Genomic DNA, 24,012 nt, shown 5'->3' on the forward strand with positions numbered 1-24,012 from the left:
GGTATAGGATCATGAACAAGACAGAACTCTGTTTGAGGAACGAAAAACAGAAGTTGCTGGAAAAGCTGAGCAGGTCTGGCAGCATCTGTGAAGGAAAAAGAAACAGAGTTAACATTTCGGGTCTGGTGACCCTTCTTCAGGACCCGAAACATTAACTCTGTTGAACTTTTCCAGCAACTTCTGTTCTTTGTTCCTCAAACACAGTATCCACAGTTCTTTCAGTTTTTATTTAGAACTGTGTTTGAACCCCGAGCTTTCTCAAACACTCCAGAAACAAATGCCCTCATCTTGTTGTTAGTTAGGTAAATCACTTCTGTGTCCCTCTCATGGTCTGATATCTTTCCGAAAGACAAGCGACAGGGTCTTGGAATCAATATGTCAACATGTCAGAGGGACAGCTATTCTCAGCACTTCCAGTAACTTTTTCCTGTAGCCATTGACACTGGAGATGTTGTATATTTCAAGCTTTCCATCAATGACCTATCCTCAGTTGACCTGAGAAGATTATGGTGGGTCTTCCTGTACTTAGTTGGTTAGTACTTTGGCAGAAGGGTCAATAGCCAGTTGTCAGGTAAGGAGCAGGAAGTCCTGAAGGGATTTGAGGAAGTTTTTATTCTCCCAGAGGGTGTTGGGAATCTGGAAAGTAAAACAGAATTAAGACTAATTGGCCTAACACCAGCAGTGGAGAAAATGCTGGAGTCCATTGTGAAAGACGTGGTCACAAAGCTTTTGGAACACATTAGCAGGACTGCACAAAGCTAGGATGGGTTTATGAAAGACAGATCACAATATACAGATATATCAGAGGGTTTTGAGGATGTCACTCATGGGATAGATAAGGGAGAACCATTAGAAGTGGTTTATTTTGGATTTTCAGAAGATTTTTGCTAATGTCCTTCATAAGAGGTCAGAAGGTATAGCTAAAGCATGTGAGGTAGGGGTAATATATTGGCATGGATCAAGAATTGGTTGACACACAGGAAACAGTGAGCAGGAATAAACGAGTCTTCTTCGAAACAGCATGGAATGGCTAATGGAGTATTGCAAGGATTGATTCTTGTGTCTCTCAATGACCTGGATGAGGGAATCAAATAACATTTCCAAATTTGCTGACAACATGAAACTGTGAGTTATGAAATGTATGCAAAATGCTGTCAAGGTGACTTGGAGAAGTTGTGAGTGGACAGAGACATGGCAGATGTTGCTTAACTTGACTAAATATGCAGCTATACACTTTGGTGTGAAATACAGACAGGCTGATATTACTTAAATGGTGAGATATTGGGGAATGTGGATGCACAAAGGCATCTGGGTGTCCTTGTACACCAACTAATGGAAGTAGGCAGGCAAGCAATTAGGAAGGGAAATCATATATTGGCCTGCGCTGCAAAAGGGTTTGAGTTTAGAAGCAGGGATGGCTTACTGCAGTTATACAGGGCCTTGGTGAGGTCACAGCTGGAGGACTGTGAGTGGTTTTGGTCCCCCTACCTATGAAAGGATATAGAGGGGGTGCAGCGTAGAGTCACCAGGCTGACACCGGAGATGGCAGCACTGTCCTACATGGAGATGTTGGTCCGTCTGGGACTGTCTTCACTGGAGCTTAGAAAGATGAGAAGGGAACTAATTGAAATGAATAAGATCCTAACAGGGCTGGACAGAATAGATGAGGGAAGGATGCTTTCCCTAGTTGGGGGATCTAGAGCTAGGGGTCACAGTCTCAGAATATGGGGTCGGCTATTTAAGACTGAGATGAGGAAAAATTCCTTCACTCAAAGGGTCATGAACCTGTGGGATTCTCTGCCAGAGATGGTTGTGAATACATTCAAGAAAGAGATAAATACGTTTTTAGATTTTAAACATCGACAATGTGGGACGAAAGCAGGAAAATGGTTGAGACACGGGTTCAGCCATGATCATATTGAATGGAATAGCAGGCTTGAAGGACTGAATGGCCTCCTCCTGCTCCTGGCCTCTATATGTCTATGTTAAACTCATTCCCAGAGTTATTATCCAAATGTCTTTTAAATGTTGTCTAAGTGGATTTTAGCAAGGGCTTTGACTAGGTCCCTCACAGCAGGCCAATACACATGGGATCTGTGATGAGTTGTTCAGATAGATACAGAACTGACTTGGTCATAAAAGACAGAGAGTAGTGGTGGAAGGGTGTTTTTCCAACAGAGATCTGTGGCCAGTGGTGTTCTGCAAGTATCAGAGATGGGACTCCTGCTGTTTGTAACACTTGGAAATGATTTGGAGGAGAATGTAGGTGATTTGATTGCAGGTGTGTGTATGAGGGTATGAAAGTGCAAGGGGGTGTTTGTGTTTCTGAAAGCAGGATACAGATAGTGCTGGAGACTTGGGAGGAGAAATGGAAGATGGAATTTAATCTGGACCAATGTAAGGCAACATGTTTTGGAAGGTCTAATGCAGGAGGGAATAATGCAGTAAATGGCAGAACCCCCTTAGAAGCATCAACACACACAGAGGCATCTAAAAATACAGGTCCACAGATTCCTGAAAGTGGCAGAACGAGTGGTAAGGTGGTCATGATGGTGTATGGCATGCTTGCCTTCATCAGTTGGGGCACAGAGTATAAAAATTAGCAAGTCATGTTGTCGCTGTATAGAGCTTTAGCTACCACACTTGGAACGTTGTGTTCAATTCTGGTCGCCACACCAGCAGAAGGATATGGAAGCTTTGGAGAGGGTACAGAAATGATTTACCAGGATGTTGCCTGGTTTGGGAGTATTATAAGGAGCGATTAGAATATCTGATTGTCTTCAATTGAACATTGCAGGCTGAGGGGCAACATGATAAAACTTTACAAAATTATGAGCGGCATGGACACAATGGCAAGTCAAGAGACTTTTTCCCAGGGTAGAAAATGTCATATGATGGGTGAAGGGTCTGGGCCTGAAACATCAGCCTTCCTGCTCCTAAGATGCTGCTTGGCCTGCTGTGTTCATCCAGCTCCACGCCTTGTTATCTCAGATTCTCCAGCATCTGCAGTTCCCATTATCTCTGATCAAATGACTAGGGGCCATAAGTTTTAGGCAAAAGGAGGAAACCATAAAGGTGATGTAAAAGGCAGCTTTTTTTAACACAGAGGGTGGTACGTGTGTGGGATACACTGCCAGAGGAGGAGGGTGGAAGCAGATTCAAATGCAACATCTTGACACACATGAATAGGCAGGGAATAGAGGGATATGGGCTGTATTGAAACAAAGGTTTTCATTTTGGAAAAGGTATCACGTCAGCCCAAGATAGTAAAATGTGAGGCTGGATGAACACAGCAGGCAAAGCAGCATCTCAGGAGCACAAAAGCTGATGTTTCGGGCCTAGACCCTTCATCACGTCAGCCCAGTCTGGAGGACCAAAGGGCCGGTTACTGTGCTGTAACCTCACCATACTGTGCTCTCCCCATAGCCCAGCATTAATCCAAAACTAATCCCACTGCCCCGCGCTCTCCCCACAGCCCTGTATCAATCCCAAACTAATCCTGTTGCCCCACTCCCTCCCCACAGCCCCGTATTAATCCCCAAACTAATCCCACTGCCCCAGTGACTCCCATGGCCCCGTATCAATCCCAAACTAATCCCACTGCTCCACTCTCTCCCCATAGCCCCGTATCAATCCCAAACTAATCCCACTGCTCCACTCTCTCCCCATAGCCCTGTATCAATCCCCAAACTAATCCCACTGCCCCTCACTCCCATAGCCCCATATCAACCCCCAAACTAATCCCACTGCCCCACTCTCTCCCCAGAGCCCTGTATCAATCCCAAACTAATCCCACTGCCCCACTCTCTCCCCATAGCCTTGTATCATTCCCAAACTAATCCCACTGCCCCTCACTCCGTTAGCCCCATATCAACCCCCAAACTAATCCCACTGCCCCACTCTCTCCCCATAGCCCTGTATCAATCCCAAACTAATCCCATTGCCCCACTCTCTCCCCATAGCCCTGTATCAATCCCAAACTAATCCCACTGCCCCTCACTCCGTTAGCCCCATATCAATCCCCAAACTAATCCCACCGCCCCACTCTCTCCCCATAGCCCTGTATCAATCCCAATATAGTCTGACTGTGACACTCACTCCCCATGGCCCTGAAATGCTGAATTTCTATCTAAATTTTGTGCCTATACTTATACACAACACACGAGCTGAGGTCTAACTGGTGATCTGTGACAGATTTGCTCTGCTTCCTTGCCTTTGTACTTTCAGTCTCTGATAAAGTCGAGGATTTTAAAAAAGTTTTATCATACCAACAAGCACTTTTCAAAAATGCTTGGATGTGAACTTGAGGTCATTCTCTGTTTCTGCAGTTTTTTTATAATTGCACCTTTAAGTTATCCCATTATAGATCTTTTCTCGCAAATTGCATTACTTTAAGTTTTCTGCTCTTAATTCAGCACAGCATGTGACTGCCAATTTTCAGCAGAATGTTTATGTCTTCTTCAGCCAATAATAATCCTCCTCAAGATTTATGACATTTCTAAAGCTTGAGTCATTTATTAACTCAAATTCTCCCAAGTTGCAATTAGTTTTGTCTCAGTTGACAGTCTCTGGAAGTATCGTCTGCATTCCTCTCCCCCCCATCCCTGGACCTACAGTTACCAGGTTGAACACTCCCTCCTTTCGTTTGGCCTGGGATTTAACTTTTGTAATCCTCAAATCTTTCAGCATCACTCTCATCCTGTAAGTTGGATTGGAAGGTTATGTCTGTGACCTCCTCTATGTCTTCTGTTCCTTTCACCAACAAGCCAGGGTGTCTCTGCTGGGCACTGGCTCTGGAAACTCTTCCTTTTCTCTCTCATGGGAAACACAGAGACAACCCCCTCTTTGAAGGCCTCCCATCACTTATTTACCATCTTTCTCAGTGGTCTTCAAATCTCTTACACCTCAGCCCTCTTTAACTCACCCGAATGAGCCCTCCTCCGGCTGCACATTTTAATTTCTGATTTGTTCTTGCCCTTTTCCAGAACTGTTTTAAAATCCTATCATATTGTGGCTACTTTTTGCCCACACCATCCCAATGTAACAATCTCCATTTGCTCCATTTTATTCCCTTGAATTTTTCAAAAAGCTGCCGAAGCTTTTCATCTGGGTGGCACGATGGCTCGGTGGTTAGCACTGCAGCCTCACAGCGCCAGGGGCCCAGGCTCGAATCAACCCTCAGGCAACTGTCTGTGTGGACGAGTTTTAAGACGATTTGTAGCTCAGGTTGAGGTTCTGTGTGTCTGTGTGGAGTTTGCACGTTCTCCCCGTGTCTGCGTGGGTTTCCTCCGGGTGCTCCAGTTTCCTCCCACAGTCTAAAGATGTGCAGGTTAGGGTGGATTGGCTATGCTTAAATTGCCCGTAGTGTTCAGGGATGTGTAGGTTAGGTAGGTTATGGGGTATGGGTCTGGGTGGGATGTTCCAAGGGTCAGTGTGGACTTGTTAGGCCAAATGGCCTGTTTCCACAGTGTAGGGACTCTATGATGTTGTACTCATCAGGATAGAATGCAAGAATGCTGAATCTCAAACAATCACAGCAATTTGTACAGCAGGAGAAAAGGGGCCTGATTGGTTAGCATTTCTGATTGATCAAGGAGAATTATAAGCTTCTCAAGTATCCTGGCAATATAAGCATAAGGTTGAAACATATTCCTTTTGCGTGCATTCCAATAGGTATTGCTTCTGGCATGCAAAACTAAACCATGTTACAAGCTTGATTCATCATCTTAATTTTTGACCACAAATTGTTACGGAGAAACAGAGAGAGCTCCCTTGTCAGTTGCTGGACTGAAAACATTCTGATCAGGAAAGATCTTGTACATGTTTCAGGAATGCCTCTCCCTCTCTGTCCTTTACACTGTTACTTTCCTGGCCTGTGTTTGATAATTGAAGACCAACATTCTCACTCAGCGAAGAACTTGCAACTTGCTGGAAATATGCTCATTCATCTTTAGCATGCAACTAGCAAATTTCACTTTTCCTTAACACTAAGGTAATCTACAAGAATGTCATTTATCTTCAGTGCTGTAACAGCACCTAATTGATAGTACCAGGGCCATTTTTGCATTTGGTCCCTTCATCAGCATCTCCACCTTTCCAGTAAGATTTAATCTGATTCCTAACTCTCTCCCATTTGATTATATAGCTTACTTTCCCTCTATTACCTCTTCTTGATGTAGCACTTCCTAAACTCTGAGGCACAGCATTGGTCTTGTTCCTGGTATAAGCCATTCATCTTGCAAGGATTCCCCAGGGATCTGAGTCTCCCTGCCTACATTTCTCCAGTCACAAGTTAACCTAACTTAGCTCCCTCCTCCTATATTCACTCACATATGGCAATGGCAGTAATCTAGACAATGCTTCCTTTGGTGGTTGGATTTCAAATTGCTCTGTAGCTTCTAAAAATCACTCTGTAAGACTCAATTCCCTTTTTGGACATCACTAGTCCCAGTATTGTCTGTAACTACCCCACAGGATGTTCTCCCTCTCTCCCTCTCTCTCTCTCAGCGATGACCTCTGTGCCTGACACCAGGGAGGTAAATTACTGTGGGTGTAATTTTGTGATCAGAGATAATGGAAACTGCAGATGCTGGAGAATCCAAGATAACAAAGTGTGGGGCTGGATGAACACAGCAGGCCAAGCAGCATCTTAGGAGATGCTGCTTGGCCTGCTGTGTTCATCCAGCCCCACACTTTGTTATCGTGGGTGTAATTTTCCCTCCTTTGAGGTGGAAAGACAGCAGGTGGGGGCGGTGTTGGAGAGAAAGACAATCTGATGAGTTAATAAGATGTAGGATTTAGGACCATTCAGCCCATCAAGTCTGCTGTGCCATTCAATGAGATCATGGCTGATTTAATAATCCTCAGCTCCACTTTCCTGCCTTTTCCCCATTACCCTCGATTCCCTTACTGAATAAAAATCTGTGTATCTCAGTCTTGACTAAGATCTCTCTGGTAGGGGTGCTAGACGCCAAATAACACATTCACCTCCACACTAGAAGAACAGGGAAGTTTGCGTCCTAAGAGAGCACACATTGGTGGTCAGTAAATGCTTGTAGATCCCAGACAATCAAAGTCCCTGCGACCACTGTCCACAATTTATTGTACCCCTACACAGTCACTTGCCTCAAAGTGCAATGGGTTTGATCTTGGGCTGAACTCCTCACATTCAGTTTTCTGATCTAGTCACATTCAGTTTTGAAAAACAGGCTTGACTGTGCCACATTTCCACAGCCTGCCCCCTCATCTGAGCAGAACAAAGAATTCAACAGTGATAGCAAACTTCAGATTTCGAACACGCAACTCAAATACTTATATATTCACACTTGAAATATATGCAGTTGCAGTTTTTCTAAACTATATATTGCCCCTGGCCTCTGTACTTTCATGTAAATCATGTACATAGGAACTGCTCTGTCAGCTCTACAGTTAATGTTACAGTAAGAGTGGAAAAGACATCAAAGACTATATGGTCACGTGGCATGAGCTGTTCAGGACGGCTGGTGTCTAATATCAAATTCTATCCCCTCAAACTGGATTACTCCACATACTTTTCTCTCTCGCTCTCTCTCTCTGTCTCTCTCTCTCTCTCTCTCTCTCTCTCTCACACATACATACATACACACACACAAACATACACATAGACACACACACACAGACACACACACACACACACACACACACACACACACACACACACACACACACAGACACACACACAGACACTCAGGCAAAAATCACAAACACATAAACAAAACATACACGCACACAAACAGTACACACATACACACACACACTCTCTCTGTCACACACATAGGCACAAACAACACTCACACACAAACAACACACACACATACTCATGGAGACATACACATGCACACACACACACATGCTTACATACAGAGACGTACACACACACACACAAACAACACACACACAGACACACATTCACACATGCATGGACACACACATCCACAGACACATACTCACATACATTTACTGATCAACATTTGTCCAGATAGAGATTGGAAGAGACCAGCAGACCATAAGATACGCGAGCAGAATTAGGCCATTCAGTCCATCAAGCCTGCTCCAAATTTCAATCATGGCTGATATGTTTCTCAAATCCATTGTCCTGCCTTCTCCATCCTATCTATCTCTGTCTTAAATACACTCAATGATTTGGCCTCCACAGCCCTCTGTGGTAATGAGTTAAACAGATTCACCACCCTCTGGCTGAAGAAATTCCTCCTCATCTCAGTCCTAAAGGGTTGTCTCTTCACTCTGAGACTGTGCCCTTGGGTCCGAGTTTCTGCTCCTATTGGAAACGCCTTCTCAATGTCCACTTTCTCCAGGCCTCTCTGCATTCAGTAAGTTTCAATCTAATTTCCCCTTCATCCTTCTAAACTCCATCGAGTACAGACCCAGAGTCCTCAACCACTCCTCACAAGCCCTTCATCCCTGGGATAATTCTTGTAAATAGCCTCTGCGCACCCTCCCCACCCCTGCCAAACCAAGGCCAGCACATCCTTTCTTAGATACGGGGCCGAAATTGTTCACAATATTCCAAACACAGTCTGACCAAAGCCTTATACAGCCATGATCAAATGTTTGTGTGTATGTCTAGGTGGACGCTAGGAAGTTGTTTCTGTTAGGCAGGAAGACTAGGACCCGTGGGCACAGCCATAAAATTAGAGGGGATAAATTTAAAACTGAAATGAGACAACATTTCTTCAGCCAGAGAGTGGTGGGCTTGTGGAATTCATTGCCACGGAGTGCAGTGGAGGCTGGTACGTTGGATGCCTTCAAGGCAGAGATCGACAAATTCTTGATCTCAGAAGGAATCAAGGGCTACGGGGAGAGTGCGGGGAAGTGGAGTTGAAATGCCCGCCAGCCATGATTTAAATGGCGGAGTGGACTTGATGGGCCGAATGGCCTTACTTCCACTCCTATGTCTTATGGTCTTATGGTCTGCTTGATAGCCAAGCCAAGCTTTGGTTGGTCTCATGTTTCGAGAAGGTTGAACACAGGACACCAGCTGTGCTGTATGGAAACAGTTTTAACATGGAAGGGCAAAATGTGTTAGCGCAGGCTTGGAAGGCTGAAGGGCCTTTTCCTGTGTTGTAGTGCTCTTTGTCAAGTCTAACGGTAAACAGACAAGGGATGGGGTGTGAGCACCTGATGATCTGAGACAGCATGAAGTCAAGCGATGTTGTGGGCTAACAATCTGTGGTTTCACAGAAAGTAGAAAGAGGGGTGAGTTTCTGCGGCAGAGTTTCAAGAGATGGGAAAGTGATTAAAAATCAGATTGCTCCCAAAGCTGTGTGCTTCAAAGCACAGGAATGGGAAAGTGGAGCTTATGGTCAGATGGCCACAAAGATAGCATGGTAGGGAAGGCTTCAGATTGTAGAGGTTTGGGACTGCTTCTGGTGAGGTGGAACCTGGACAAACGCGATAGGCTGGGGTGGCATTGCTGCAGAGGTATTCTCATTGAATTCGTAATCCATTGGCTCTAGAATCACGGTAGCTGGTGGAATTTAAATACCATTCATAAATCAGGGCTATAAGAGGGCCGCAGTTATGAAATAGCGACCATGAAATCATCACTGGTCATCGTAAAAATTCACCTGGAGCATGAATGATCTTTCAGAATGTATATCTGCTGCTCTTGCCTGGTCAATATGTGACTCCAGACCCTCCGATCACTCAGTTCAAGTCAGTTACGGATGGGCGGCCAATGCCGTGAAAGAATGAGGGTCCATATCAGGGAGATGTTGGAAAAGATTCAGTCCAGCTTGGCAGGGGAATGAGAACTTGAGAGTCAATTCAAAAGGAAGAGAAACAGAGTTGGAAATGGAAGGCAGAGAACTGGTAAAAGAACTTTGAGGCAGAGGGAACAAAGCCTAGCAAAATGACGACAGGGGATCCTGACATTGGAAAAATGGCACATGGAGGAAGCTGAGAGAACCATGGAGGTGAGCTGAGAGCACAGGCTGATACATTGGATGTTGAAACTATAACTATTACAGTGATATGACTGCAAGTAGGGCAGAAAATGGCAGGTCCACATTTTTGGATGTAGGGTCTTTCAGATAGAGACGGATAAATTGGGCAATATCGATTGAAGAAGCAAATCAGAATCGTAAGAGACTTGATACAGTGGACAGATCATCAAATGTGGCCGTATGGACTGCATTGAGAAACAATGAAAAGCAGCAATTACCCTCCTGGGAGTGTACAATGAAGCCACAAACATTCGGAAGGTCAGATATCCAGGCAAATCTCTGCTAAAACAGCAGGAGAGGGGTTTCTTTCCGATACGAGCTGGGACAGAATCAGTGTGAAAGGCATGGGTGAGGAAATAAAACTCTCAAAATGCATTCTGGAGAACTTTTTTTTAAGGCAGATGGAACAAGCCCAATGATTAAGGGGACAGTGTTAGACTTCATTTTTGGCCAAATGAAGAGGCAATCAATTGAAGAACACTTTAATGGATGTGATTAAAATTCAACACAGTTACAGGGAAGAACAAAGTCTAGGAATCAAACGTGCTAATTAGGAAATGTTGGTTTGACTGGGCTGAGCTGAGATGGACTGTGAAAAGTGACTTGCAGGAAAATTAGGACCTAATCAGTGAAAGGAAGTGAAGTGGAGAGGTAGGATTTAAAGTAAGCATGTGCCCTTAAAGTAAAAGGGCTGGGTAAATAAATAAACAGCTCTTTGGGCATCAAGGGGCTGAAAGGCCAGGCTAAAGATATTGAGAACTCTAAACTGCTGAAAACCGAGAGGACGAGTAAAAGGACAGTGAGAAACCAAAAAAAGGGGGATGAAAATTTATTCTCAAATAAAATTGCACAAAACCTAAGGATTATTTTCTAATCATACGTTTTGCCCATAAAAAACAGGACAAATCCAAACCAGCCGATTGGGGCCGTATCAGACTGCTCTCGTCATCGTGGAAGTTGAAGGTGTCAGTAACAGTGCTATCAAGCAGCACCTGCTCAGAAATAACCTGCTCAGTGGCACCCAGTTCGGGTTCCGCCAGGACCACTCAGCTCCTGACCTCATTACAGCCTTGGTTCAAACATGGACAGAAGAGCTGAATCCCAGAGGTGAGGTGAGAGTGACAGCCCACATCAAGGCTGCCTTCAACCGAGTGTGGCATCAAGAAGCCCCAGCAAAACTGGAATCAATGGGTATCAGGAGCAAACTCTCTGCTGATGGGAGTCATGCCTAGCACATAGGATGCTGGTTGTGGTTGTTGGTGAACATGCTATCTCAGCTCTAGGACACCTTAGGGGGAGTTCCTCAGGGTAGTGTCCTGGGCCCAACCATCTTCAGCTGCTTCATCAATGGCCTTCCCTCCATCATAAGGTCAGAAGTGGGGATGTTCACCGACGATTGCACAATGTTCAGCATCATTTGTGGCTCCTCAGACACTGACGCAGTCCGTGCTCAAATGCAACGAGATCTGGAAAATACCCAGGTTTGGGCAGATTTGCACTAAGTGACATTCATGCGACAGAAATGCGGGGCAATGACTATTTCCAACAAGAGATGGATGGCTATCTTCCAGCAGGAAAGTATCTGATGGACTGAATGGCCTGTCTTTCTCCTGTAAAAGTTTACAATTCAAAGAAAAGTATGACAGAAGTGTAAGTAAGTAATCTTGACGGTAGAGAGGTGTATGGTTGAGAAGTTACCATGGGCTCCGAAGTGGCATTGAGAGGATTGTTGGCATATGGCTCAGTGCCGGCGAACTGATCAGCAGAAGGCTGTGGTCCATGTTTGGCCTTGTGGTGGGGATGGGAGGCTGCAGATTCTGTCTTCCCCATATTTAGAAGGAAGAAATTTCTGCTCCTGGATTGCATGTCAAAGAAGTGGTTAGACTTTTCAGGAAGAGATCAAGAGAGCAGCTGTTGAGGCTGTGCTGGAAATGGTCAGTGTACGTGAGGAATCTAACCCTCTGTTCCTGCATTATGTCAAACGCAAAAAGGATAGAGGCCATACTTGCAGAACTGTGAGTAGCTGTGGTCCCTTAAGTAAGAAAAGATATTGCTTCATCAGAGGCAGTTCTAAGAAGGTTCACTTAGATGAAGGATTGTCATATGAGCACATATTAAACAGGTTGGGACTCTACTGACTGGAGTTTAGAAGGTTGAGAAGTGATCTCATTGAAACATATTGGATTCTTAATGGGCTGGACAGGGTAAATGCTGAGAGGATGTTACTTCTCATGGGAGAGTCTAGGACTAGATGGCATAGTCTCAAAATAAAGGGTTACCAATTAATGTTTGAGATGAGGAGTAGATTCTTTTTTCAGAAGGTTCTGGCATAGGAACATCTTGTCAGGTAGAGTCCTTGTGTAATTTTAAGGCTGAGATAGATTCTTGATCAGTAAGGGAAATAAGGGTTACGGGGAAAGGGCAAGAAAGTGGATGTGTGGGATGGTGGATCCTCCATGACCCTATTGAATAGCAGGGGGGTGTTCAAGGGGCTGAATGGCCTGTTTGTACTTTTCCTGGCCTTTGTGAGGACTGCAGGGGTGAGACACAAGTGAGCACATAGGCTATGTCCTGACTAAGATAAGTGGAGCCAGGACGGTGCAGGGTAGATGGGGAGAAACTGAATGGACACAGGCTTAAAGCAAGAGTAGAAAATGCAAGAACAAAAACAGAAGTTTCCAGAAAAGCTGAGCAGGTCTGGCAGCATCTGTGAAGAGAAAATCAGAGTTAACGTTTCGGGTCTGGTGACCCTTCCTCAGAACTGACGGTCGACCTGGTTGGGAGGGTGAATGGCTATTAATAGGGAGTTTGGGGAGTAACAATGGGTAGTGTGTAATGGCAGGCCATGTGGCAACAAGGCCTGGTGTGTGGGGGGGGGAGCTGGGACATCGGAGAGTTTAGGCCCTTAAATTAAAGAACTCGGGGTCCCCCAGGCAGAAAATAAGGTGTTGTTCTTCCAGAGATAATGGGAACTGCGGATGCCGTAAAATCCGAGATAATAAAGTGTGGAGCTGGATGAACACAGCAGGCCAAGCAGCATCTTCGGGGCACAAAAGCTGACGTTTCGGGCCTAGACCCCTGAAACATCAGCTTTCCTGCTCCTCAGATGCTGCTTGGCCTGTTGTGTTCATGCAGATCCACATTTTGTTATCTTGGTTGTTCTTCCAGCTTGCATTGAGCTTCTCTGGAAAACTGCAGCAAGCCAGAGACGGAGATAATAAAGTGTGAAGCTGGATGAACACAGCAGGCCAAGCAGCAACTCAGGAGCATCAGAGATGCTGCTTGGCCTGCTGTGTTCATCCAGCTTCACACTTTATTATCTTGGATTCTCCAGCATCTGCAGTTCCCATTATCCCAGAGACAGAGATGTTGGCCAGAGAGCAGGGTGGTGTGTTAAAATGGCAGGCAATTGGAAGCTCAGGGTCTTTTTTGCGAGCAGAACATAGATGTTCTGTAAAGCGGTCACCCAGTCTACACTTCATCTCCCCAAAGTACAGGAAACTACATTGTGAGCAGCGAATGCAGTAGATAGCCTACCATTACACACCCGCTGTTGTTAACAGTCCCCCGTTAACAGTCATTCACCCTCCCAGACTGATCATTAGCAACTCCTTTGTCTGTCCAATTGCTCTTCTCTCTCTTTAGCCTCTATCCTATCGTTTACTCCCTAGTCCATCACCCTCCCTATCTTCTGCATATAAACCAACATTTTCCCAGCTACCATCAGTTCTGAGGGAGGGTCACTGGACCTGAATTGTCAACTGAAATTTTCTCTTCACAGATGCTGCCAGACCAGCTGAGCTTTTGCAGCAACTTCTGTTTTTATGCCTGATTTCCAGCATCCGCAGTTCTTTCCGTTTTTGTTCAGTAGATAATTTAATTTTGAGACAAAGAAAGTTCTATGCAGCATCGAGTCCGGGATGCAGCATGGTGGAGACAGGATCAGAAGGAGAGGTCTTCAGAGGATTATCCGAATAGAGACAAAGTGCAGGATTACAGAGAAGTGGGGAAGGATTGGCTATCATGATCATTTTGAGGAGCGTGAGATGCTGCTTGGTCTGCTGTGTTCATCCAGCTACACTTTGTTATCGATGATCATTTTGAGAGCCTTCCGCACTGTAGCAACACTGTAATTCTGAGGTGTTCCATCCAATTTGCCAGTGGGCCAAAGGACAGTGAGGTCGACCAGGCCATGCAGTGCAGACAGGGTTCAGAGGGGGACCATTAAATATTGTCACAGCCCCCCGATTGTCAATGCTTCTCTTTCACAGGGACTGTTTCAGTTCAGGGGAGAGACAGCAATCTGGTTGCAGAAGACAGGGAGATAGACAAACGGAGAGGGAGAGAAGGGTGGAGGGTGGTGTAAGGTTTCTGAAATGGAGAGCCAGCCACAGAGAGAGAGAGAGATATTTTCATACACACATAAATAAGAGGATGGAGACAGAGATTGCTCTGGGGAGAGGGAGACAGACGTTAGAACCAGACAAAAGAATTGAGAGATGCAGAGAACTAGAGAGTGTTACTGAGAGGTAGAATCCAGATCCGATTGAGAAAGGCAAAACCTGTGATTTTCCCCTTGCAAAAGTTAGCAATCTCAAACGGAAAGGAGTTGAGAGGCTGCGGCGGTTAATTTTAGACCCTGTAAGCGGACCCGGTTTATATTTAACACAGGCAGCAGATCCTGGAGAGAGCTGGGCACTGGGGTGGGGGCTCTCTTACCTTGGAAGGTGACACTGCAGTAAGCGTCGCTGATATCATTCTCGATAATCTGCAGGTTTTCAGCCCGGAGTACAAATACACGGAGCATCCTTCCTGAGCTAACTGCCCCGGGAGTGAGCTGCTAGTTCTGCTCCACTCTCCTCTCTCTCTGTGCCTCTCCTTCTTCTGTGAAGCCAGCCCCCTTTGGCAGGTCAGACCCTGCCCTCCAGGGGAGGACACGCCAATGCAGTCAGCGTCCAGCCCATGTGTGAGAGAGAGAGACAGACTCTCTCCTCTGATCGATCGATCCCACGCCTTCTGCGGCTTTACACACAGAAAGCGCAGCCCGCGTCGCCAGCTCAGCATCTCCCCTCCCAGGCTTTCCCATTCCACAGGGACCGAGGGATTTTGTTCCAATCCACCTGTTCAGAGATGCCACTGGCAGGGGGTGGGGGGGGGGCTGTGAACCCTGGACTCCTGGGCCAGAGGCAGGAGCATTACCACCACAGCACGCAGTCCAAATGCAGCGCAGATTCGGCCACAGGGAGGGAGGTAACAAAGTGTGGAGCTGGATGAACACAGCAGGCCAAGCAGCATCTTAGGAGCACAAAAGCTGAGAGCTCTCTGATGATGTGTCTAGGCCCGAAACATCAGCTTTTGTGCTCCTGAGATGCTGCTTGGCCTGCTGTGTTCATCCAGCTCCACACTTTGTTATCTTGGATTCTCCAGCATCTGCAGTTCCCATTATCACAGTTAGGGAGAGGTGGCAGCCAATTTGCGCACAGCAAGCTCCCACTAGGATCGACGCTGACCAGATGGTTAGCCTCTCTTCCGTGTTGCTGAGGGAGAGCTGGGCAGGACAGCAGAGGGAGTCAAAGGAAGAACAAACAACAATACACCTCAGGGACAGGCCCTTTGCCGCCCTCTGCCAATCCATTTTGGCCTCCCATGGTATTCCCCCATTCCCTTCCTATTCATCTATCCATCCAGATGCTTCTTGAACGCTGCTCTTGTGTCTGTTTCCACCGTCTCCCCTGGCTGTGCGTTCCAGGTACTCACCACCCTTTGTGTGAAAAACCTGCCTGCCGCATCTCCTTCAAACATCGCCTCACCAATCCCCCTGCCCCGCTCCTTGTACCTGTGTACCCTAGTGATTGGCTTCTGCACCCAGTGAAGAAGCCTCATATTTTCCACTCTGTCCAAGCCATTCACAATCTTATAAACTTCTTTCAGGTCACCCCTCAACCTCCTGCATTCTAGTGAAAACAAACCCAGTCTATCTGGACAGACCTATCCCCTCCCTGACTCCCCACCTACATTCACCTTCACTGGCTCTAACCCTGCCTCTTTGACCTGTCTGTCTCCTCTCACCCTATCTTCTCTTTTATCCATCTTCTATCCGCCTCCCCCTCCCTCCCTATTTATTTCAGAATCCCCTTCCTCTCCCCCTAGGCCCAAAACATCAGCTTTCCTGCTCCTAAGATGCTGCTTAGCCTGCTGTGTTCTTCCACTCCTACCCTCTGTCTCCAGTGGCTCATTTGAATGGCATCTCATGATTGGACCTATTTTTATTCTTTCACAGGACGTGGGTGTCACTGGCTGGGCCCAGCATTTCTTGCCTGTCTCTAGTTGCCCCTTGAGAAGGTGCGGGTGAGCTGCCTTCTTGAGCTGCTGCAGTCCATCTGCTGCTGGTTGACCCACAATGCCCTGAAGGAGGGAATTCCAGGATTTTGACCCAGCGACAGTGAAGGAATGGCGATACATTTCCAACTCAGGATGGTGAATGGCTCGGAGGGGAGCTTGCAGGGGGTTGTGAAAAGTGGAGTTCCACAGGGGTCAGTGTTAGGACCACAACTATTCACATTGTACATTAATGGTCTCGACTGATTGAAGAACTGAGGACATTGTTGCTAAGGTTGCAGAAGACGCAGAGACAGGTGGAGAGAGGATAGTGTTGAGGAATTGGTGAGGCCGCAGAAGGACTTGGAATTGGCTAGGAGTGTGGGCAAAGAAATGGCAGATGGAATACATTGTGGAAAAGTGTGAGCTTATGCACTTTGGTCAGAAGAATACACGCACAGACTATTTTCTAAATGGTGAAAAGCTTTGAAACCTAAAGCACAAAGGGACTTCAGAGACTTAGTTCAGGATTCCCTTCAGGATAACATGCAGGTTCAGTTGGCAGTTAGAAAGGCAATTGCAATGTGAACATGCTCCTGTGTCTTATGATCTTAGCACTGGAGAAGGACCACTAACAGAGCATAGTATGAACCCACAAATCCAGTGGCCCAACATGACCATCATCTCCCAACATTAACATCGGACCACTGCAGCATGAATTAATCAAAAGCAGTTACATTGTGCAGCCCATGTCATTAATTATATTTTTATATTCATTCAAAGGATGAGGGTGTCACTGGCTAAGCAGCATTTATTGCCCATCCCTAATTGCCCGGAGGGCAGTTCAAAGCCAACCGCATTGCTGTGTATCTGGAGTCAGATATAGGCCAGACCAGGTAAGGATGGCAGTTTCCTTCCTTAAAGAACATTAGTGAACCAGATGGGTTTTTCCCCAAAAAATTGGCAATGAATTAACAGTCATCAATAGATTCTGAGTTCCAGAATTTTTTTCCATTGAATTCAAATTCCACCATTTGCTGTGGCGGGATTCAAACCCGTGTCCCCGGGAACATTATCTGGGTCTCTGGATTAACAGACCAGCGATAACGCCACTGGGCCATTGGCTCCCCATCTGTTAAACCTGATATCTTGAATCATCCATAACTACCAGAGCTCAGCCGCGGTCAGGCACTCACCAGAGGTCAAAAGAAGAACTGCAGTGTTGTCCTCAAAGTATCCCCGGCCAGATCAAACATCTCCAGTCACCAGAAAGCACTGGTGTCTGAGCATGCAGCACATCCAGGAAGGTATTTAACACGTAGAACATAGAACAATACAGCGAAGAACAGGCCCTTCAGCCCTCGATGTTGCGCCGACCTGTGAACTAAACTAAGCCCATCCCCCTACAGTATCCAAAGTATTCTTCAGGAACAGGGAGATGTACAAACCTCTATCGACCCAACACTTCGAGCTCCCGCTGCCCACATGAGGCAGCAGCTACAGACTAGGTATTTGACTTACCAGCTGTTTCAGATCCAAATGGGGGTGAGTTCTCCTCAATCCTGAGGGACTGGGAGGAGGATGAGGGAGAAAATGTATCCCCAGTCTGCTGTCACCCAGCAATCTGTGTCTTGACACAATTTTAATCTCAAGAATTACCTGAAACACATGAGTTTATTGCGTACAGTTCTGGTCACCGCATTATAAGAAGGATGTGGAAGCTTTGGAAAGGGTGCAGAGGAGATTTACTGGGATGTTGCCTGGTATGGAGGGAAGGTCTTATGAGGAAAGGCTGAGGGACTTGAGGCTGTTTTCATTAGAGAGAAGAAGGTTGAGAGGTGACTTAATTGAAACAGATAAAATAATCAGAGGGTTAGATAGGGTGGATAGGGAGAGCCTTTTTCCTAGGATGGTGACGGCGAGCATGACGGGGCATAGCTTTAAATTGAGGGGTGAATGATATAGGACAGATGTCAGAGGTAGTTTCTTTACTCAGAGAGTAGTAAGGGAATGGAACGCTTTGCCTGCAACGGTAGTAGATTCGCCGACTTTAAATACATTTAAATCGTCATTGGATAAGCATGTGGACGTACATGGAATAGTGTAGGTTAGATGGGCTTCAGATCGGTATGACAGGTCAGCACAACATCGAGGGCTGAAGGGCCTGGACTGTGCTGTAATGTTCTATGTAAAAGCTCACTTCTTTTGTTGAGGGGCATAGGGCCATACAGCATAGCAACACACCCTTCATTCCAACTTGTCCATGCTGATCAATTTTCCCAAACTAAACTTAGTCCCACTTGCCTGTGATAATGGAAACTGCAGATGCTGGAGAATCCAAGATAACAAAGTGTGGAGCTGGATGAACACAGCAGGCCAAGCAGCATCTCAGGAGCACAAAAGCTGACGTTTCAGGCCTAGACCCTTCATCAGAGAATCTCTTCATCTCTGATGAAGGGTCTAGGCCCGAAACGTCAGCATTTGTGCTCCTGAGATGCTGCTTGGCCTGCTGTGTTCATCCACCTTCCCACTTGCCTGTGTTTGATCCATATTCCTCCAACACTTTGCTGTCCATGTGCCTGCCAAATGTCTTTTAAATGTTGTTACTGTACGCACATTTATCATGTCCTCTGTCAGTTCATTCCACAAGCAAACCACCCACTGCGCCAAAAAGATGTCCCTCATGTCTGTTATAAATTTATCCCCTTTCACCTTAAAATTGTGCCCCTCTTGTTTTGAATTCCCATAAACTAGACTTTTGCCAGTCAACTTATCTATGCCCCTCACGATGTTATAAACTTCTATAAGGTCAACCCTCAACCTCCTCCACTCCAAGGAACAATGTCCCAGCCTATCCGAATAGCTCACACCCTGTAGTCACGACAAAACCTTGTAAGTATTTTAGGCACCCTTTCCAATTTAATAATCATAGAATCCCTATGGTGTGGAAACAGGCCCTTCAGCCCAACGAGTCCACACCGACCCTCAGAGCATCCCATCCAGACCCATCCCCCTAATCTACACATCCCGAGACACTATGGGGCAATTTAGCATGGCCAATCCACCTAGCCTGCAAATTTTTGGACTGTGGGAGGAAACCGGAGCACCCGGAGGAAACACACGCAGACACTGGGAGAATGTGCAAACTCAGCACAGACAGTTGCCCGAGGGTCGAAGTGAACCCAGGTCCCTGGTGCTGTGAGGCTGCAGTGTTACCCATTGTCCTTCCCATAGCAGGGCGACCAGAGCTGGATGCAGTACTCCAAAAGTGGCCTCACTAACGTCCTTTACAACCTCAGCATGACACCCCAACTCCTATACTCAATGCTCTGACCAATGAAGGCATGCAGGCCAAAAGCCTTCTTTAAAGAAATCTCAATTCTTGATCGATACTGCATCCTCAGCGTTGCCAGTATTTGCGAATGTACCCGACTGCACAGCAGCAGCATTTTATATTAATCCAAGAACCAAAGCCTGAAGCTTCATTAATTAAGAGCTGATTAATGCAATTTAGCACTGAATAAAGTGAGGGTTTGTGTTGTGATTTCACGCCACGTCAATCTGAATAGACAATTTTTTGTTTTGTTGCAAAGAGTCAGTCTCTGTTGCAACAATAAGTCGCAGCACATGATGACAGTGTTGTCAGAGTCCCCATCTGTGTCAATATGATGAAACACAAGGAGCAATGTGATAAAGCCTTGACATTTGGAAACATATTTTGGAGACGTTATGGAAAAAGGTCAGATTTTTCCAACCAGAAACAACGTAAACCCAGAACAACAGTCTCACAATCAAGCTTCACCAGAACTTGATGTAAAGGGTCATCAGCAGTGTGAAGAGCATATTTTGGGCATGGTTTCAGCAGTAAACCTTGAGCATGATTAACAACCAAGCACAAGGTTAGAAGGAAGGGTGTGGGAGGGCAGACTCCTGGAATATATTGTGAAGCAGTCAGATGCCGAATGGTTAGATTTAAAAAATTTCTTGATGCAGCGAGAGGGCACTGTCTGAAGGTGTCGTTCTCACATTGGAAAGGGAATTGGATAATTATCTGCAGGAAAACATCTGCAGAGCAATGGGACAAGGAGTGGGACTATCAGAGTAAACATTGTCGAGACACAGCAGGGAGATAATGGGCCGATGGCCCACCTACTCAGCTGTCACAATTCGACAATCCATTCAAAGGTTTTTTTTTCACAGACAAGGTATTGTCCCAACTTGTTCCATGAAGTTTACAGGGAGATATTATCTCTATCTAACCCCATGCTGTCCATGTCCTGGGAGTGTGTGATGGGGACAGTGTAGAGAGAGCTTTACTCTGTATCTAACCCTGTGCTGTCCCTGTCCTGTGGTGTTCAATGGCACAGTGTAGAAGGAGTTTTACTCTGTATCTAACCCCGTGCTGTCACTGTGCTGGGAGTGTTTGATGGGGACAGTGTAGAGAGAGCTTTACTCTGTATCTCACCCTGTGCTGTCCCTGTGCTGGGGGTGTTTGATCGGAACAGTGCAGAGAGAGCTTTACTCTGTATCTAATCCCATGCTGTCCCTGTGCTGGGAGTGTTTGATGGGGACAGTGTAGAGGGAGCTTTACTCTGTATGTAACCCCGTGCTGTCCCTGCGCTGGGAGTGTTTGATGGGGACAGTGTAGAGGGAGCTTTACTCTGTATCTAACCCCGTGCTGGCCCTGTCCTGGGAGTGTTTGATGGGGACAGTGTAGAGGGAGGTTTACTTTGTATCTAACCCCGTGCTGTCCCTGTGCTGGTAGTGTTTGATGGAGACAGTGCAGAGAGAGCTTTACTCTGTATCTAACCCCGTGCTGTCCCTGTGCTGGGAGTGTGTGATGGGGACAGTGTAGAGAGAGCTTTACTCTGTATCTAACCCCATGCTGTCCCTGTGCTGGGAGTGTGTGATGGGGACAGTGTAGAGAGAGCTTTACTCTGTATCTAACCCCGTGCTGGCCCTGTCCTGGGAGTGTTTAATGGGGACAGTGTAGAGGGAGGTTTACTTTGTATCTAACCCCGTGCTGTCCCTGTGCTGGGAGTGTTTAATGGGGAGACAGTGTAGAGAGAGCTTTACCCTGTATCTAACCCTGTGCTGTCCCTAGTCCTGGGAGTGTTTGATGGGGACAGTGTAGAGGTAGCTTTACTCTGTATCTAACCCCGTGCTGCCCCTGTGCTGGGAGTGTTTGATGGGGACAATGCAGAGGGAGCTTTACTCTGTATCTAACCCCGTGCTGTCCCTGCCCTGGGAGTGTTTGATGGGGACAGTGTAGAGGGACCTTTACTCTGTATGTAACCCCGTGCTGTCTGAGGCAGGCTTTGCGTTCTTGCTCTGACACATCATGAAACCATACAGTCACAGAAATGTCACAGCGGATGCCCTTTGGCCGATCATGAAAGGCCCTTAAAAGTGTCCAATGCCCTGCAAAGATCAGCCCCTCCCGAGCAGCCCTGGATTAATTATAAGAGTCAAGAATACTTTCGGTCTGACCAGGGTAAAACAAACATTATCAGCAAGACAGTCATTAATGCAGGAAGCTCTGCAGTGTAGCTGCTCGTGGATATGAATGACCCTTTTATGGAGACTGGAGAGTGGTCTCGCCACTGAAAACAAAACATTGAAGTATTAAGGCAGGACACAGAATGCCTTTGGACAAACAGTCTTAGCCCTTTCTGTACAGTGCAGGAAGCTGAACACAAAACGCACCCAAACTATCAATAGCCCACAGCTCAGTGGAGCTGGTGGTTGAGATCAAATTTCACCGGAGTCTGTTGACATTCTGACATGAATGGCGCAAACCATCAACTTATATCGGGGTAATCTGCAACAATTAGGGCCATTAACACCATGTAAACACATTCATGATCATTCACCATCAATGCAACATGCAGTTGGATGCATATTAAACCATAAGGCCATAAGATACAGAATCAGGCCTTTTGGCCCATCAAGCCTGCTCCACCATTCGATCATGCCTGGTGCGCTTCTCAACCCAATTCTCTTGCCTGTTTCCCATAACTTCTTGACCCCCTAACCAATCAAGAATCTGTCTATCAGAGATAATGAGAACTGCAGATGCTGGAGAATCCGAGATAACAAGGTGTGGAGCTGGATTAACACAGCAGGCCAAGCAGCATCAGAGGAGCAGCTTAGAAAATTGATGTTTCGGGCCTAGACCCTTCAGAAGATCTAAAAATCTATCTGCCTCTGTCTTAAATACACTCAATGACTTGGCCTCGACAGCCCCTCTGTGGCAATGAGTTCCACAGATTCACCACCCTCTGGCTGAAGAAATTCCTCCTTCTAAAGGATCATCCCCTCACTCCTCTCATACTGTCCAGGGGTGTTTAGATTAGGTGGGTTAGACATGAGAAATGCAGGGGTAGGGGAATGGGTCTGGGTGGATGCTCTGTGGAGGGGTGGTATGGACTTGTTGGGCTGAATGGCCTGTTTCCACACGGTAGGGGTTCTATGTGCCCTCGGGTCTTCATCTCTCCTCCCTTTGGAAACATCTCCACGTCCTCTCTATCCAGGCCTCCTTGTAAGTTTCAATCAGACTTTCCCCCCACCTCCCCCATCCTTCTAAATTCCATTGAGCACAGACCCAGAATCCTCAACTGCTCCTCATATGACAAGCCCTTCATCCTGGGGATGATTTGTATAAACCTCGTGTGGAACCCCACTCCAAGCCAGCATATCTTTCCTTAGATAGGGGGTCCGAAGCTGCTCACAATATTCCAAATGCAGTCTGACCAGAGCCTTATACAGCCTCAGCACTACATCTCTGCTCTTGTAGTCTAACTCTCTTGAAATGAGTGTTAACATTGCATTTACATTCTGAACTGCTATCTGAACCTGCAACCTCTAGGCACCATCTACAAGGCACAAGTCAGGAGTGTGATGGGATACTCCATACTTGCCTGGATGGGTGCAGCCCCAACAACACTCAAGAAGCTCGACACCATCCAGCCGCTTGATTGACACCACATCCACTCCCTCCAGCAGCGATGCTCAGTGGCAGCAATGTGTATATCTAGAAGATGCACTGTGATAACTCACCAAGAGTTCTGCGTCAACACCTTCCAAACCCACCACATCAACGACCTAGACAGACAAAGGCAGCAGATACATGGGAACCTGGAATAAAGGACTGATTATGGATAGTCAACATGGCTTTGTGAATGGGAAATCATGCCTCACAAGCTTCAGAGAGTTTTTTGACCAGGTGACAAAGAGATTGGGGAAGGCAGAGTGGCAGACAAAGTCTTCAGCAAAGCATTTGAGGAGGTTCCACATGATGGATTGATTAGTAAGGTTAGATCACACGGGATGCAGAGGGAGCTAGCCAATTGGATACAAACTGGGCAGCTTGGTGGCTCAGTGGTTAGCACTGCAGCTGCACAGCGCCTGGGACCCAGGTTCAATTCCACTCTCGGGCGACCGTCTGTGTGGAGTTTGCACATTCTCCCCATGTCTGTGTGTGTTTGCTCTGGTTTTCTCCCACAGTCCAGGGATGTGGTGGATTGGCCATGCTAAATTGCTCATAGTGTCCAGGGGTGTTTAGGTTAGGTGGGTTAGACATGGGAAATGCAGGCGCAGGGGAATGGGTCTGGGTGGATGCTCTGTGGACGGGTGGTATGGACTTGTTGGGCCGAATGGCCTGTTTCCACACAGTAGGGGGTCTATGATT

At 46.5% G+C, this 24,012-nt stretch overlaps 1 protein-coding gene across 1 annotated transcript in view; it reads right to left on the minus strand.

Annotated features, from left to right (window-relative positions):
- dysf (dysferlin, limb girdle muscular dystrophy 2B (autosomal recessive)) overlaps positions 1 to 14,944 on the minus strand; it is a 296,195-nt gene extending 281,251 nt beyond the window's left edge. The window contains exon 1 of the mRNA XM_059650606.1: positions 14,724 to 14,944. Within this exon, the coding sequence (XP_059506589.1) occupies positions 14,724 to 14,811 (88 nt within the window). The 5' untranslated portion in view covers positions 14,812 to 14,944. The remainder of the gene's footprint in view (positions 1 to 14,723) is intronic.
- Positions 14,945 to 24,012: the final 9,068 nt, after the last annotated feature.

The sequence above is a fragment of the Stegostoma tigrinum genome, chromosome 1, assembly GCF_030684315.1.
Source record: "Stegostoma tigrinum isolate sSteTig4 chromosome 1, sSteTig4.hap1, whole genome shotgun sequence".
Classification (NCBI taxonomy): Eukaryota; Metazoa; Chordata; class Chondrichthyes; order Orectolobiformes; family Stegostomatidae; genus Stegostoma; species Stegostoma tigrinum.